We start from the raw sequence: 15,648 nt of genomic DNA, 5'->3' as shown, positions 1-15,648 counted from the left end.
GACCAATATTAAAACCAGGGACCACCCAACAAGGGCATGGAAAGTGAATAATTCTATATTAGAATGATGACCCTTCCCCGCATATATCAACAGGGCTGGTGAGCTTCTAGCGACTAACCAGTAAGACATTTAGGCTGAAACATTTTGGTAGAACTCTGAAGAAAACAACTGGTTGGCATCCGTACATCACACCATTGGAGGGGCACTCAAAGTTTAGGTCTGAATAGAAGTAAATGGCCAATGTCCAATGCCACAATAGATGGAGCTAAAAAGAAATTGAGCAAAGCTACATCTAAGTTTGGCAAGAGCAGGCAGGCCACATTTCAACAGTCATGGAGCGATAACTTTGAGGAACACAAACCTTTTTCACAGCAAAGGTGTACTTTTTGCATTAAAAGGGTTGGAGCTATTTTCAGAGTGAATTTCCAACGCGCCAGCAGACTAGGATGTTACAGTTTAAAAAGACCATCACCACTTGGTATGGTAAGACAACCATGACAAATTAGCAGACTTGGTTGACTTCAGGCAACATCCAGAATATCTAGTGATCCATTTAGAGGATAATGACCTGGTAAATCTCAGTTAGTATATGAGATTTGCTCATCACGGAAGAGCATACTTCATTGTTGGAAGGACACAGAGGTTTTATGTCTGAGATTATCTCGAGGAGGCAATGGTACAGGGCCATCACCAACAAAGCAGTTGACATATGGTCAGGGTGGAGGCTGCCCTCGACCCAAATCCAAATCCGATGACGCCACCCAGAAGGGTAACATGTCCCACCTGCACAGACCTGGGACTTGGTGGGAAAACGCTGGCAAGACCGGGCTGCTTCTCCCCCTGACCATGAGGTGCCCGAAAGCACTTTTGAAGTTTTTACAGTTCCTAATTATTATTAATAAAGCTTACGGCTAACAATTTTTCATAGTATATTCAGTATCGTGTTTCTTATTTTCCGGTTATGGCTTCCAAAACTACCTTGGACTGCTACTCATCCTAACGCGTGCGCTCTCACAATTAAGACACTCGCCCTGTGCTGCAGTCAACCATGCAAGCAGCACGGCACCCAGCCCAACCCCATGCAGCGTCAAACCTCTCCAGCTTTCCACATTTTTGGCTTTACAAAGGCCCTTTTCGAGACACAGTGCAGGACATGCATTTCTGTGCTCAAGTCCGACAAAGGAGATCTCTTTATCGACATCATTTTAAAATTACAGGGCCTGTGGTAGCAACCCTGTAATTATGGTAAAGTTGCTCAAACCATAGGAAGAGCACTTTTCAGGCGGATTATAACTTTGCCCCCCTTGGACGAATCCTTACCAGACTCTGCAGATAAAGTATATGGCCCCATCAGACTGATTCTTTCGAAGTTTGTCGGGAGTTTCTCAAGGGGGGGGCAAAGTTATAAGGGGGTCCCAACATTTCTGTTTTTTTCTTATACGCAATGGAAATAAAAGTTTGCTCATGCCTACAGCCCAAACCGCTTGACGGATTTTCACCAAATGTGTGGCAGGAGCGGTGGTTTGGTCCCGAAAGCGTGCTTTTGTAAATTTAGTGTAAATCCGTCTGGTATTTTTTTTTTAAACGGCCCAAAAGTAAGTCAACAGAAATGTGTGATATCTGGGTCCGCGGACTCACTTCCCTGTTCGGTCTACGGACAGGTCTGTAAATTGGCCCAGGAGCCGACATACGCTGTGATGTTGGCGAACGTGCCGTGCTCTCCCTAAACGTTTTTGGGAAACGCTGCCATGGTGTATCGGCTGACAGTGCAGTGGCGGAAGGGTGTGGAAAATGGACAGTAGGGAACGGGTGGGGGAGTGAAAAGTGGGAAATGTGAAAAATGTGTGTGCGTGGAAGAAGATGGAGGAGTGCCTGTAGTGTTCGTGCGTAATGTCTGAACTGGCGGGTACCTTCACAGGCGATTACTTTGTGTGGTGATTGGAGGCAGTTGCCACAACAGCCCAATACTTTGTGCCACCACTTGTTTGCAGACATGTATTTCAGTGGAAAGTAGTGGCAGGTATATTTTCAGAAGGGGAACATTTTGTAAATGACATAGGTTGGGAGGTAGCGCAGGTGGGTGTGCTATGCGGATGGAATGTGGTAGTTGACCACATGGTGGTAAACATGGATTAAGGAACTTGCGTTGGGTTTGTGGGAGGATTACAGTATTGGCTGCATGTCGTAAGGACCTAAGCAGTAGGGCATGGAGTAAAGAGCATAGGCTTTTTACCATACCCACTGCACTAATGCAAGTGTGGGTGTACATCCGGTGCAGGATGGTGCTTGCATAGTGCGGTGTGTGCAAATTGATTGCAGTATGCTACTGTTTAGGAATGGAAGTGGGGACGGCTATAGTATGTGAATGAAAGTGCACAGGGGTGCAGGAGAGCGTGTTTTCTTTCTACATTAGGGGTAAGTGTCGCTATTTGCTGCTCTATAGGTACATGGCGGTGAGCAGGTTGGGTAGTAGGGCTGGTGGTAGTGCTGTGTATGTGGATAGGAGAAGTTGGTCACTTAGTCAAATGGATGGTGCAGTTATGTAGTAGTGATAGTGTTGAAGGTGTACACTGTAGGCCATGCACTCAAGAGGGTAGGACTGTAGGACACACACAGCACTAATGCATTTCGGAATGTGCAGCAGTTACATGCTGGTGAATGGGTGGTGCCATTATATAGAAGTGAGACTGTTGAAGGCGTAGACTGTTGGGTGCATGGGCGAAGAAGGTAGGCCGTAGGGTGTGCACGCAAGAGGCTACAACTTTAGGACAGAGACGGTACTAATGAATTTTGCAAGGTGCAGTACCTAGAGGGTGGTGACCTGTGAAAAATAAAGGGTGTGCAGCACATTTGAGACGCAGTAGTTACAAGCTGGTGAATGGATGCTGCCATTATGCACAAGTGAGACTGTTGAAACCGTAGACTGTTGAGTGCATGGTGCTTGCATAGTGCGGTGTGTGTGAATTGATTGCAGTAGGCTAGTGTTGCGAACTGAATGTGGCTACGTTGACAGGGGCACTATAGTATGTGAATGAAAGTGCACAGAGGTGTAGAAGAGTTTTCTTTCTACATTATGGTAAGTGGTGCAAATTGTAGCTCTATATAGGTCCATGGCGGTGCGCAGGTTGGGTGGAAGTGCTGGTGTTACTGCTATGTATGTGGATAGGCGAAGTTGATGAAATGGATGATGGTATTACCTACCAGTGACAGTCTTAAAGGTGTAGACTGTTGGGTGCATGGCTGAAGGGTGTAGGCAATGCACTGAAGAGGCTAGGACTTTAGGACACACACAGTAGTAAGGCATCTTAGAGTCTGCAGCAGGCAGAGGATTGTGACCTGTCAAGAATGGGTATGGAGCACATTTCAGACGCTACAGAGCAGGACAAGTGAGCTGCCATGACTGCTTGTGTGGTTTTGCTGGTGAGGACACTGTTACAACATGGTAAACTTTTTGATGTGTACTTGGAGATGGTGCTGTGAAAAGTGATGCAGTGTGGGCCCTGGGTGCTGGGTTTGCATACTGTCACTATGGAGTTGCGGTGCCTGTGTTGATGGGGTAGCCTATTGGGTGTATGGCAAAGATGGTAGGCTGTAGGCCATGGATTGAAGAGTGTTGGACTTTGGGAAAGCCACGCCACTAATGCAATCTTGACTGTGCATCTGGTAGACAGTGATGACATGTACAGAATGGTTATGCAGTGGTTGTTGTAGGAGTTTTTGGAATTGGATAGTTGTTAATAGGCACCAGTAAGGGATTGTTGGAGAAATCGGATGCAAAGGGAAGAAGTTTTGTTTGTGCTTTACTGGGGCATAGCCTTCGCTGTAGCTGGGAAAGCGCACGTGCCACATCATGGCTTTTTTGGAAAAATCGAGTGCAAAGGGAAGAAGTATTGTTTGTGCTTTACAGGGGCAATGGCCTTCGCTGTAACTGGGAAAGTGCACGTGCCACATCATGGCTTTATGAGCATGGAGCCTTAGCAAATGGAATTGTGGGAATTATCCAATGAGGATTGGAGGGTGTGGTTTAACCGAAGGGACGATGACTTATTTACCGAAAGGTAGATGTACTGAGGTTGGCGGACATGGAGAGACGGCGAGTGCTTATAGCTTGTGATGGCTTCGATACTGATTTTCAGTTGGAAGGAGTGCAGGCTTTTTGGGTCACAGTTTGAGTGGGGTTTCAGCTGCATGGATCTTCTTTGCAAATATGTGGCCTCTGTTGGTACTGTGGATGTGGTGGTCGTGCATTTTGGAGGACTACATTTGGGGCAAATGTGTTTATTTTTGCTTGTTTATTTAAAGAGGTTGATGACAACTTTGATGCAGATATTTCCTACAGCAAAGGTGATTTTCTCATTGATAAAACCAAGACGTAAATGGGAGCATGCCAGTGTCAGTTGTCCACAGCTATAGGTTGAGAGACGTTGGATAAATAGAAGCATGTGCGACTGTTGGGATGTTCTGCACAGACTATGACAGCATTAATAACCAGCAAGAGTTCCAGGGAAATTTAATTTTTGACTTCCATTGGCAATGCTGTTGTGTTTGCCACTGTGCATGAAGCTTTGCAGAGAATCCTGTAGAAATGTTAGAGAACGGGTTATTTTCATTGGGAAAAAATGTCAGGAGGAGAAGCAACCAGAAACTGAGCAAAAGACAGAAAAAGAAGAAAAAGAAAATGCGCGGTTTGTGGTGCGGTGTCCCTGTCCATAGTTTCCACCATTTGGTTGAAGAATGTCGACGAGTGGCCACTTTAGGGACTGTGGACGTAGTGATTGTGCATTATTGAGCATTGCTTTTGGGTTTAATAGCTTGTGCAAGTGTGTACCGTCAACTGAAAAAGATGCTGAAGGAAGTGAAGTGCTTGTTTGCCACTGCAATGGTGCATTTCTCATGTATACCACCAAGTCCATTATAATACTATTCCAATGAATGTTGTCGGCAGCCAGAGGTGGGAAGGCGTCTTACCAACAGAAGTATGTGCAACTTTTTGCATGCTGCTGGGATGTACTCTTGTAAGAATGAGAACATTGGTAATCGATATGTGCACTTTCTCAATGGAAGTGGCATTTCATTGTCGCACAGTGGCAATGACAATTGGTTTTTAAATCTACAGGCTGCACTGAAGATACTGTTGTAAGAATGTGAGGCACACAGCAACAAATAAAAACCAATATGAAAGCCTGCAAAAGGAGTTGTTACCGTGGAAGTTGTTTTAAAAAAAATGCAAACATTGCCATAGTTGCATGGTTGTAAATGTAGCATACGCCGAGGTTGCAAATGTACATATTCTGTTTGGATTGTGGAGGACACAGGATTGTGGAATAAGCTTTCTGGCTGTGCAATGCACGTCCAGAATGTGTTATAACATATATTTGTTAACCTCACTGCAGAGGGTGCGCTTATGGCTGTGTGTTGTGCGAGCGACAGCGTATGCGCTGTGGGTGAATGGCATATACGTTACTTGACAGCCAATGAAAAAGTGCGTCCGATGGGAGTTGTGTGCAGTGTATCATGTGGGTCTGTACGTGTATGGAGCACCTACACTGAAGTGATTGCTTTTGGTTTCTTTGCGTGAGACTCTGGTCACGCTCAATCTAGACAACATTATTGTTGTTGATTGTGTAGGGAGAAATGCACACCATGTAACACAATGTTTAGTGGTGTTTGTGCTGATGGAGGTAGTTGGCAGGCAATGATTCTGTTTCCGCTCTCCTGCATAATTTAGTTTCCCAATATGCAGCCACCCATTTAGGGATGTTATTTTAAATTTGGTGCCGAAATGGACACAGCGCGATATATTGTGAAGACGTGTATTTGTCTCTTTTTACAACTTGTGCCATTGTCCTACTATACAAATGGGAATCTATCTTCCCAGCACAAGCACTTCCCCCCACAAATATCGTTCTTTTTCCTATTACTGCATTTTCCTTTTGTGCCCGTTGTGCACTCATTGCTTTGGTGCCCTTTTTGGTAGTGCAGGCACAATGTTTGTGTTTGCTGTTGTGCACTTGAGCCCTTCAAAACGCATTGCAACACGCACAACCATTTCTTTCATTAGGTACCTATTTCAACTACAGTGTGTTCCACACTACCACTGTTCCTTCCATTTAGCAAACAATTGTGTGGTGGGTATATGATGCACGTTGCTCTTACTCCCTTCATTGCCACTTTGTGACAATCTAAAAGGAGCTTTCTGTGATAATCACGTACAAAAACCCTTCCTAAAGGAACGTTAAGATACAGGTGCACTATTACAAACATAGCATCATTTATAAATACAGTATACTACAGGAAAGTTATGTTACAGTGCCCTATTTACATTTGTGATGTCATCTTTGATGTCATGTGTGTTAGTCCTTGCAGTGCACGGTGGTGGCGCGAGTTATGGTTGCATAGCGTACCATAACTTGCGAATATCTGGGGTTTTTAGGTTTTACCTGTAACCATAACGTTCCTGTAGCAACGTTTTCCATTGAATTTGAAGGTTTTGTAGTGGTGCAACTTAACCATAATGTCACTTTAACAACTTTTTTGTTTTACATTTATATATATACACACCTAGTGAGAAATCGAGTGAGTGAAAATTTTACACACGCTTTCTCAATATATGTGTTTATATACTCATCTAGTGTATGTAGAACCCGGCCATGTGTGAATAATACAGGAGGGTACTATGGTAAGCTTTTCAAGGAGTACTGGTGTTAAACGACAACTGTGCCTAATTTCGGACACAGCAGATGCTAGCTACTAAACTTTTAAAGGAAACTCTGCCTGCCGTCAGGGGCTACTTTAACTGGCAGACAGGCCCGTTTGTGTGTAGTGTAGTGTAGTGTAGTGAGAGTTAATACCACTGCCGGGAGCTCACGCCTGGATCACATTTTCTCCTTTAATGCCCATCAGCATGGTGTCGGAATTGGTTCATAAATTAAACAAGCATTGTCAACGACAACAGTTTTGGCTTTTGCGTAGGCATTCGATAGGCATTTGCCATACTTACACAAATGGCTTTTTTAGTGTTTGTTTTTTTAACAGGACTTCAGTGCAAGAAACAGTTACATATCATGGCTGAAGCCACATTTTTTTAGGGATTTGTTATTACACCGATGTATTTGCAGCTGCAAGTAAGACATGACTCTCAGAAGACGCCTTAAAAATAACAATGGCAGGGAACGGTTGATGTTACTGCTTAATGGAGCTACCTAAAAGAGATTCCAGGAGAATGTTTTGATAGGAAGTGGGTGGGAATGGCCATAGTGATTTAGCATTGCATGGGGCAGTCAGTCGATATGTGGGGAGGGACACACAGCTTGTGAGTGTTGTTTGGTTTTTTATCCACCGGTCAGTTTCCTCCTAGCTGTACTCCAAAGCAATAGTTTTGTCTCACATGCGATCCTCAAGTTTGGGAGGAGTGGCGGCGGTGGCTGAAGCCTCATGCTTGCACTTTTACAAAAGTATGGTAAACTAGCCCCAGGCAGAACCGTCCTAAAATGTCCCAAACCCACAATTACTGTTTTTACAAGCTCCATGTTTTAAGCAATACTTTTGTAGTAAAACTGCAGCAGACTCTTTCACCACTGTTGAATTTAGTGTTGGAGGAACTCTGTCATCTGACCAGTTCCAGCTTCTAGGAAGTATTCATGATTGGTAAATACCACTACAGTTGAGACCTGTGCTATGAAATATATCATTTTGGCTTTCATTCTGCCTCCTTCAAGCTAAAGTGAACCACAAAGTATATATATTTTGTTTTTACATTTTTGGTTTTTTAGTTAAATGCAGAAAAACATGTTCATCTTTTTGTTGTGGCACTGTACATTTCTTTCACATCATTCATAGCAACAGGTTACACGCTTGTGTCAAAACAAGGACACAAGGCAGGGTACTACATTGCACATGCCCGTCTGGCTGTGTCTGTCTTAAAGGTAAAATAGCTCATAGGGCAGTTAACAGCAGTCTCAGGTTGTTATATAATGTTAATCAAACGTATATAGTGCACATACGCCACAGGGGCACCTTGGCGCTAGGAAACTAAACGGTGAACAGTAGTAGCAGCCTATCTAGAATAGGAGGGTTTTGAGGGAACGCTGGAATTGAAGATGATTCTTCAAATTCCACATTGCTGTGGGCAGCTCGTTCCAAGGTTTTCCTGTTGCAACCGAAAAGGGGCAGCCACCAACTGGCCCCAGCAACATTTTGGGATAATGACTAGATTAGTCGTTTCGGAGCGGAGTACCTGAGCCGGGGTGTAAGGCATACATTTGTCATCCCATAGAACTCGATGCCAAGATGATAGTATGCACGATGGACTAGGCAGAGGGCCAAAACGGCTAATCTAGTCTCAGTCTTCCCTCAGTTCCCCCTCTCTTGCCTCGTCGCGCCTTGAAACACTTGTGTATAGGCACGTTATGAATATCATAGCATAAACTCAATCCGCTCAGCCACGGGAAGCCAATGAAGAGCATGAATGACCAGACTAATATGGGCTCCATACAGAGACCCTGTGGCAACCCTTGCGGCCATGTTCTGTAAGCGTTGGAGCTGCTGAATCAAACCTTACGGTTAAGCCAGATAGAGGGCATTGCAATAGTCAGTGCAACTAGTGATCGGGGAGGCAGCCACCTGAGGGCATAAGGCCCCCAGTAAGAAGGGAGTATCATATAGAGAAGCTTCAGCGAGACAGAACCCATCTTACCGACAGTGCTCACTTGCAAGGCCATTGTTAACGTGGATGAAAGGGAGACACCTGGGTTCTTGACTGACGCTGCTGGTGGGGAAGGGTGGGCCCAGAGCAGACAGCCAAAAGAAGGTAGTCTAGACGGGCGCCCTAGATGAAGAAGCCACCATCATCACCTCCATCTTGTTTGTCCCATATCCGTTGTGAAATAGTCAGTCGTAGCCTTTAAGCTCACTGCACATTGCATTAAAAGTACTGGACAAGAATGATGCTAAAAAAGCGAGATTGACTTACTGTGAGTTGTTTCATCGCCATCTGCTTCTCTCTAGCGATAGATGAGAAAAGTGGAAGGCTTGGCGGCATTAGTAGCTTTTGTGTTTTTGTACTCATCAGTTCAATATGGTATTATACGTGCAAATTACTGCTCTGACAAAAACATGGGTATATTCAGGGTCCCGGGCATATATTGTGGCAGATTGAAATACGGGAAAGGATAGCTCTTAATGAAAACGGTAAACTGATGTTTGTGGACACACCTGAGAGGCGTTGCGAGATCATTTGGAACACCCTTTTAAAATGTCACCTAAGCACCCCAAAATTGGCCAATAGCTCGACCCCTCGTTCAGTCTCAAGTGAAATCTCTACTTAGAAACATTTTCATGACTTGAACGTGCACCCTGCTCCATCTGTGGCTGTAAGTAAAATCTTTTCCTTTTTCTGGTGTTAGCTAACGCTACCTAGGCACACTCAATAACAACGCTCTTGTCTGCTTCCGGTCTCCTTTCTGAACGGCGATTGGTGGCGGTGTCTGCTTCCGGTCTCCTTTCTGAACAGCGATTGGTGGCGGTGCCGTGGAAGCGGCTCTCTTGACAAGTGTTTTTATCCTTCTTCAGGATCCCAAACTCTTTCGATCGGAGAAGACAGGCCGGGGGCTGCTGAAGGAAGGCTGGCGGGAAGAACACCAGCCCATCATGTGCTCCTACAAGTTGGTGACGGTGAAATTCGAGGTCTGGGGTCTGCAAACGAGAGTGGAGCAATACGTGCACAAGGTCAGTGCCTGGAAACGCATATTTAGAAGCGCCGAATTTCTTTTTCTTCTTTTTCTGCACTTATCAGACTTACCCAGTTCTGCTGCTGGTAACACAGCACTTGCTGGCTGCACTACCACTGTTTACTGCCTCCATTATCTGTTTATTTATATCTATTATTATTTATCTGTTCTCCTATGCTCCGCACTTTACACTCTCCCCTTTCCATGCACTTTCCCCTTTCCCATGCACATGCACGTTCTCAGTGTCACTGGGCCTAGTAAGATCGTTTTTGTGTTCTCCCGTTCCCCTCCCTTGCCGCGTTCTGAAACACTTGTGTATGAGCGCGATACAAATAAAATATCATATCATATAGTGCCCTCCCCATTAGTTGCATTATGAGAATGGTCAGTGGTGTAAGTGGAAAAAAAGGTACTAGTGGTAGGTATCCATCCAAAAGGGAGAGAATGGAATGGTGGGACAGATGGGAGCGGAGTGGGATGGGGGTTGGAGGAGGGACCAGTGGTGGAGCCAGCGGATGGGCCAAGGGGGCATCCACCCCCCCCCCCCCAAGGACCTGTGCGTCTCCCAGCCTCCCACTGGTGCCCTATTATCTGACCCCACCCCAAAATCTACCTCCTCCATTACTGGGAGGGACAGGGCGGGGCAGGTCACGAATTGACCTTTGGTTTGCAGTGTTCAATTAATCATTTTGTTTTGTGACTAGACTTTGGCTGGAATAATAAACAAATGGCACTAGATTCATGGCCAACAAAAATATAGAATATAGAAACAATATATTCATAAATGGAAATTATTGATACAACTGTGCATGCAAATTAAGCAAGATACTACTTGACAGGTCTCTTATTAGTGTTATCTATAACACAATTACAACACAATTAAAAGTATAGTGTAAACCTAATTTGCTTGGCAATAAAATGAGAACTGTGTAGGGTACTAAGTAAACATTTAATTTTCCTACATGAATATTACAGGATGTTAATCTATCTACGACAGTTGACAGTTTAATGTTCATTTTAGATTAGTGCATATTTTCTCTTAATAAATATTTTTATTTGTAAGTAACAGTAATTGAGAAAAACAGAAATTCAGTACTTCGAGCAAACCCATACCTTAAACTCAGTACACTTTGTAGTTGCCAGAAATCACCTGGCTGCAGTCACTTCATTGACGAATGCAACAGACTTGGCTTTTGTGTAGACATGGGATAGGCATTTAGCAGGCACTGTCCTAATGGTACTGCCTGACCATAAGATGTAACATCTGGAACATGGTATGATTAGGCATACAAGTGTCTGGCATGTGCAATCTAATACCAATACACAATCCAAAACTGTTGACTTTGTCAATGTTTGTTTATGCAGGAACTCAGTCCAAGGGACATATATAAATTAAGTGGTTGAGGGCACTCCTGTTTAAGACATTTTTATGAAACCTGTCGCACTTTGCAGCTGCAATGTAGCCATTAACTCTTAACTCTCAGCAGACTACCAGAATAACACTGACAGGCCAACGCTTGCTAGAGATCACTCGGACATCCCAGGACGTTGTGTTTTGGGTGGGAGGGACGATCACTTTGTGGGTGGAGGTAGCCATGGGCAGCCAGTGGGTTGGTAAATAAATAAACCACACCCTCAAATGGTGTGTCCCTCCTCACATGTCCTCTCCTTTCTAGCTTTATTCGAGTGGAATACTTCCAGCTTACAAGCACCACTTAATAGCCAAAACAAAAAATGTACAAATACAAGCAAAGCTCTGTGGTTAGGTGTCCCTACGGTCTTCGGCCCTCTGTTCCTTGGCTGTTCTGGTGAGTCCCTCGCCTCTGGTCCTTGGCTCCCTTAAGAGCTGCACCTCTGATCCACCCCTTGAGTTGTCTTTGAGTGCCTGTTGAGTCGCTGTCAAAAACAAACTGACGCTAAAGGCTTCCATTTTCTATGTGCTGTTTCTGTTTAAAGTGCACTTTAAAAGCATCAAAATTCCGCTTGTGTATGCTGAATCCACGCAATCAAGTTTGCCATTGATTTGAGAAAAATATGGTAACAAAAGCCACTTTAAATCACTCCCTAACTGAAAATACATCACAGCAAACAACCTGTGCACCGAATGAACTCAGATTACAACATGGGACATACATTATCTGGATGCACGTATATGCACAAAATGTCCATACACACCAAACAAGCCCACCACAGATACCCCAACACAACCCCCCACACTCCTTAAGCACCACTCTGACAGACCCACAGGCAACCACACAAACAAGTATCTTAATAACCTGCAGTGCACATTAACTATTGCACAAGAAGCTCCCAAAGTATATCAAATTTACCGCATAGAGCTACATCTTCGCATCTGTGCACATCAACATTGTGACAAAACAATCTTGCCCTGGTCCACCTTCACTGCATTAGTCTCTTACCCCACTGCATGCAGATCCTGAAGCTCCCAAAAAAGTGAGAAAATGGCAGCAGGGGTGCTATAAAAGATGCAATAAAAGAGCATAACGGGGCATAGCAAAGAGTTTCACTCCTCCTCCTGCATGGCCCAAGCAACTTCTGTGACGAACAATAACAGGAGAGACAATTAATGTTGGCTCTGTCACAGTGTACCAAAGATCTAGTGTAGCGGACTGACTGGCTGCCGAGACTACATATTTGCCTGTCAATTCAGGTGACGTAGAACCTAGCAGGGCTGTCCCATGGTGTGGTGCAGCCCGGGCCAAAACATTGGGTGAGGCCCCCTTACATTTTTTTGCAGTGGGTCAGCGGCGGTAACGCCGCAAACAGGAGACGTGAGAAATCTCTCCTTGAGTTTGTGTGGAGGAACCCAAATATGGTTTATTATTACAACTGCAAATCAACTGCAAAGTTAGGTTTCTCTACTGAAGAAAGGTTTATGCCAGACTAACTTTTGTATCGTATGCATAAATATATATAGGATGTCATGACGGTGTGTGCTGAGTAAAGTCAGCATTAAGGAGCACCCTGCCCCCGTGTGCAAATTAAAACGCATCATAAACAGTGACAGAGAGATGATGTAAAGTGGAGGCTGGTGAATTTCTGGACTGAATAGGCTTAAATGTTTGTGCCATTTACGTGGGATCGACAGAGCACAGTGAGGCAGCCCAAAACAAACAGGGAGTGCTTATGGGGGTTTCCCGCTTCCAAGACATTTTTTGAAACATTAGGTTAAAATGATGCATTTTACAGCACTTTCTCTGCAAAATTGGGTAGAAATTCATATAGTTTACAATTGGTACCTGAGCATCTAATAGCAGTGCCTGGCAAATGCCTAATACTTATACACAAGTCAAAGATGTTGGCTTTGCCAATGGTTGTTCTTAACAGGACTTCGGTAAAAGACACGTGGTGATTTTAAATCAAGTGGCTGAAGGCAGACCTGGTCAAGAGATGTTTATTACACCAGTAATGCATTTACAACTGCAATTAAATCCTTAGCGCTCAGAAGACTTGTTTGAGAAACTACCCGCAGAGACTTTGAGGGAAATGTTTGATGGTACAGCTTGATTGAAGCTAGCTCAAAGAGTTCCAATGAGGAGGTGTTTTGGGTGGAGGCAGGCAGGAACTGGATGGGAATTGCCATGGGGATTAGCATAGCCATGGGAAGTTTTCTGCACTGTGGATCCCAGTGTGGGGGCAAGCTTGCTCCCCCACCGCTTAAAAACATTGGGGCATTTCTCAAATGGTCTGTGCCTCCGAGAGGTCAGCAGGGTTGGGATAGACTCTGCCAGGCTCACATCAGGCTCAGACTAATTACTGACAGACTCTGCAACAGCCCTATAAGTCTTTCAGAGATATTGGGCTGTCAATCTTAATCTTCATTTTCAAGAAATTACGACGACTAACACCCTGGCATCGATGAAGCCTTCATCATACGCAGAAAATATACTTCTGCAGAAAATCATACTTGAAAATGCTGACTTAATTGCACCTATTCTTACTAGAATGGTAAATACCTCCTTCTGGGACCAAATGGTCCCCAAGAACATAAAAAAGGTGACTATCACCCCACTGCTCAAAAAGCCCAACCTAGACCAATGAGAACCAGGGAACTTGAGACCCATAACTAACTGCAATTTCATTCTTAAAGTCATGGATAAGTTGCAACTGCTCAATTGCAAGCTTATGTAGAGACCAATGAAATACTACATCACCAACAATCGGGCTTCCGCACTGCACACACCACCGAAACTGCGATGCTGGACCTACAGACAAAAAAGTTAAGTGTCATCGACAGGGGCAACACTGGTCTGCTGATTCTTCCACACCTTAGTAAGCTCTGGAGAAAATCGCCAACTGCTCTAGTGACACCATAGGCTGGCTATCGTCATTCTTAGCAGACCGAATTGCCAGAGTCCACTGGGGCAAAAAGATTTCTAGTGAATCTAACATTTTTTGTGGCGTACCCCAAGGAGCCAGTCTCTTGCCACTTCTTTTCAACCAATATACACGCCTCCTGTGTGAGGTTTTAGATCACATCAATGCCTTTTTCACACACTATGCTGATAACACTCAGTTGGTAGTGGAACTGAGCAGAGACCACGTAAAAGACAACAAAATGGTCAATGAACTATAAAACATCATCGAACAATGAATGGATCATAGCTGGATATGTTTGAACGGAAAAAAAAACAAGCTGATGGTTTTCGGGTACAAACAAGCCAGGGCTAAACTAGCATCCACCTATGATGCCTTCATGATGAGAGTCCCACATCCAAGTAATGACTACCGTAAAAACCCTGGGCATGACGCTAGAAGCCTCCCTGTGCTCAGATGCTCAAACCTCCTACCTCAACAAAAATTGCTCATACTACTTAAGACTGCTAAAAGCCATCAGATCTGCTCTGAGTGAACATAACTGTGCTACCATTGCCAGAGCAACCATTTTATCTAGATTGGACTATGGTAATGCCCTACTAGTGGGGGCCAGTAAACAATGCCTGACAAAACTCTGGCATATTCAGAACCACGCTGTCCGGATAATTAAGCGGAAAGCAAAAGGTTACCATATCAGTGAGGCACGAAAGGAATTGCACTGGCTCAGGGTCGAAGACTGTGTAATCTTTAAATCTATGACAATCACGCACAAGTGCCTATATGGTAAAGCCCCGGCATACCTGAAGTCCAAGATCGTGGGCTACACCTCAACCCATACCCTTAGATCCGAGACGCAAGGACTTGTTACAACAAACCTTCATAGGAAAACAAATGGGTTAGGTAAAGCCTTCCCCAATCGATCAGCTCAGCAATGGAATAAACTGCCATTGAGCTTGAGATCCGAATCAAACTTTCTCAGATTCCGAAAGCAATTAAAAACGTTCCTATTCAAGTGAACTAGACATCCATGAGTAGTACTCGTCCTTCTCTGTGTCTTGGCATCCCAAGTGTCTCGTGTCCTGTCCATTACTTAGTCAACTGTAGTGTAAATTGACGTCTCTATGTGGCGCCCTGATGCCTGCGGGCTTTCGGCGCCTTACAAACAAATAAATAAAATATCTATTTAGTCTTCGGCCAGTCCATGTTTGATTGTTCTCAGAGTGGATCACAGGGTGAGATGTCTGGGAGGCAATATGTGGACTCTTCCCTCTGTGTGGCACGCCTTATTAGGTTTGGCTATTGGGTGTTGCCTAAGCGCCACCCATAAGCCAAAACTATTACACTGGATTACAAATAGGAGAGATATAGGATATCGGGAGAGGCACACACCTTGTGGGTGTTGTTTGGCTATTTACTCATCCATTGACTGCCCCATGCTAATCCCTTTCGCCATACCAACCCACTACTTCGAGCAATCTCTATCAAACAGTAAAATCAAACTGTGTGCAGTAGAGGGCCTTATAGAGTTAATGGCTCAACTCCCCGCCTATCCTGAGACAGTTTGATATACTCCCTCGTGTTT

General features: G+C 44.4%; 1 protein-coding gene across 3 annotated transcripts in view; it reads left to right on the top strand.

The window, feature by feature from the left end:
- PITPNC1 (phosphatidylinositol transfer protein cytoplasmic 1) overlaps window positions 1-15,648 on the top strand; it is a 1,942,040-nt gene that overhangs the window by 1,566,830 nt on the left and 359,562 nt on the right. For all 3 annotated transcript variants that reach the window (XM_069655030.1, XM_069655032.1, XM_069655031.1), the window contains exon 8: window positions 9,571-9,726. In XM_069655030.1, the coding sequence (XP_069511131.1) occupies window positions 9,571-9,726 (156 nt within the window). The remainder of the gene's footprint in view (window positions 1-9,570; window positions 9,727-15,648) is intronic.

This window comes from Ambystoma mexicanum, chromosome 3q (assembly GCF_040938575.1).
Source record: "Ambystoma mexicanum isolate Mex_15411 chromosome 3q, UKY_AmexF1_1, whole genome shotgun sequence".
NCBI classification, from domain to species: domain Eukaryota; kingdom Metazoa; phylum Chordata; class Amphibia; order Caudata; family Ambystomatidae; genus Ambystoma; species Ambystoma mexicanum.
Note: the sequence above shows the minus strand (reverse complement) of the source record. Positions and strands in the feature narration are given on the sequence as shown.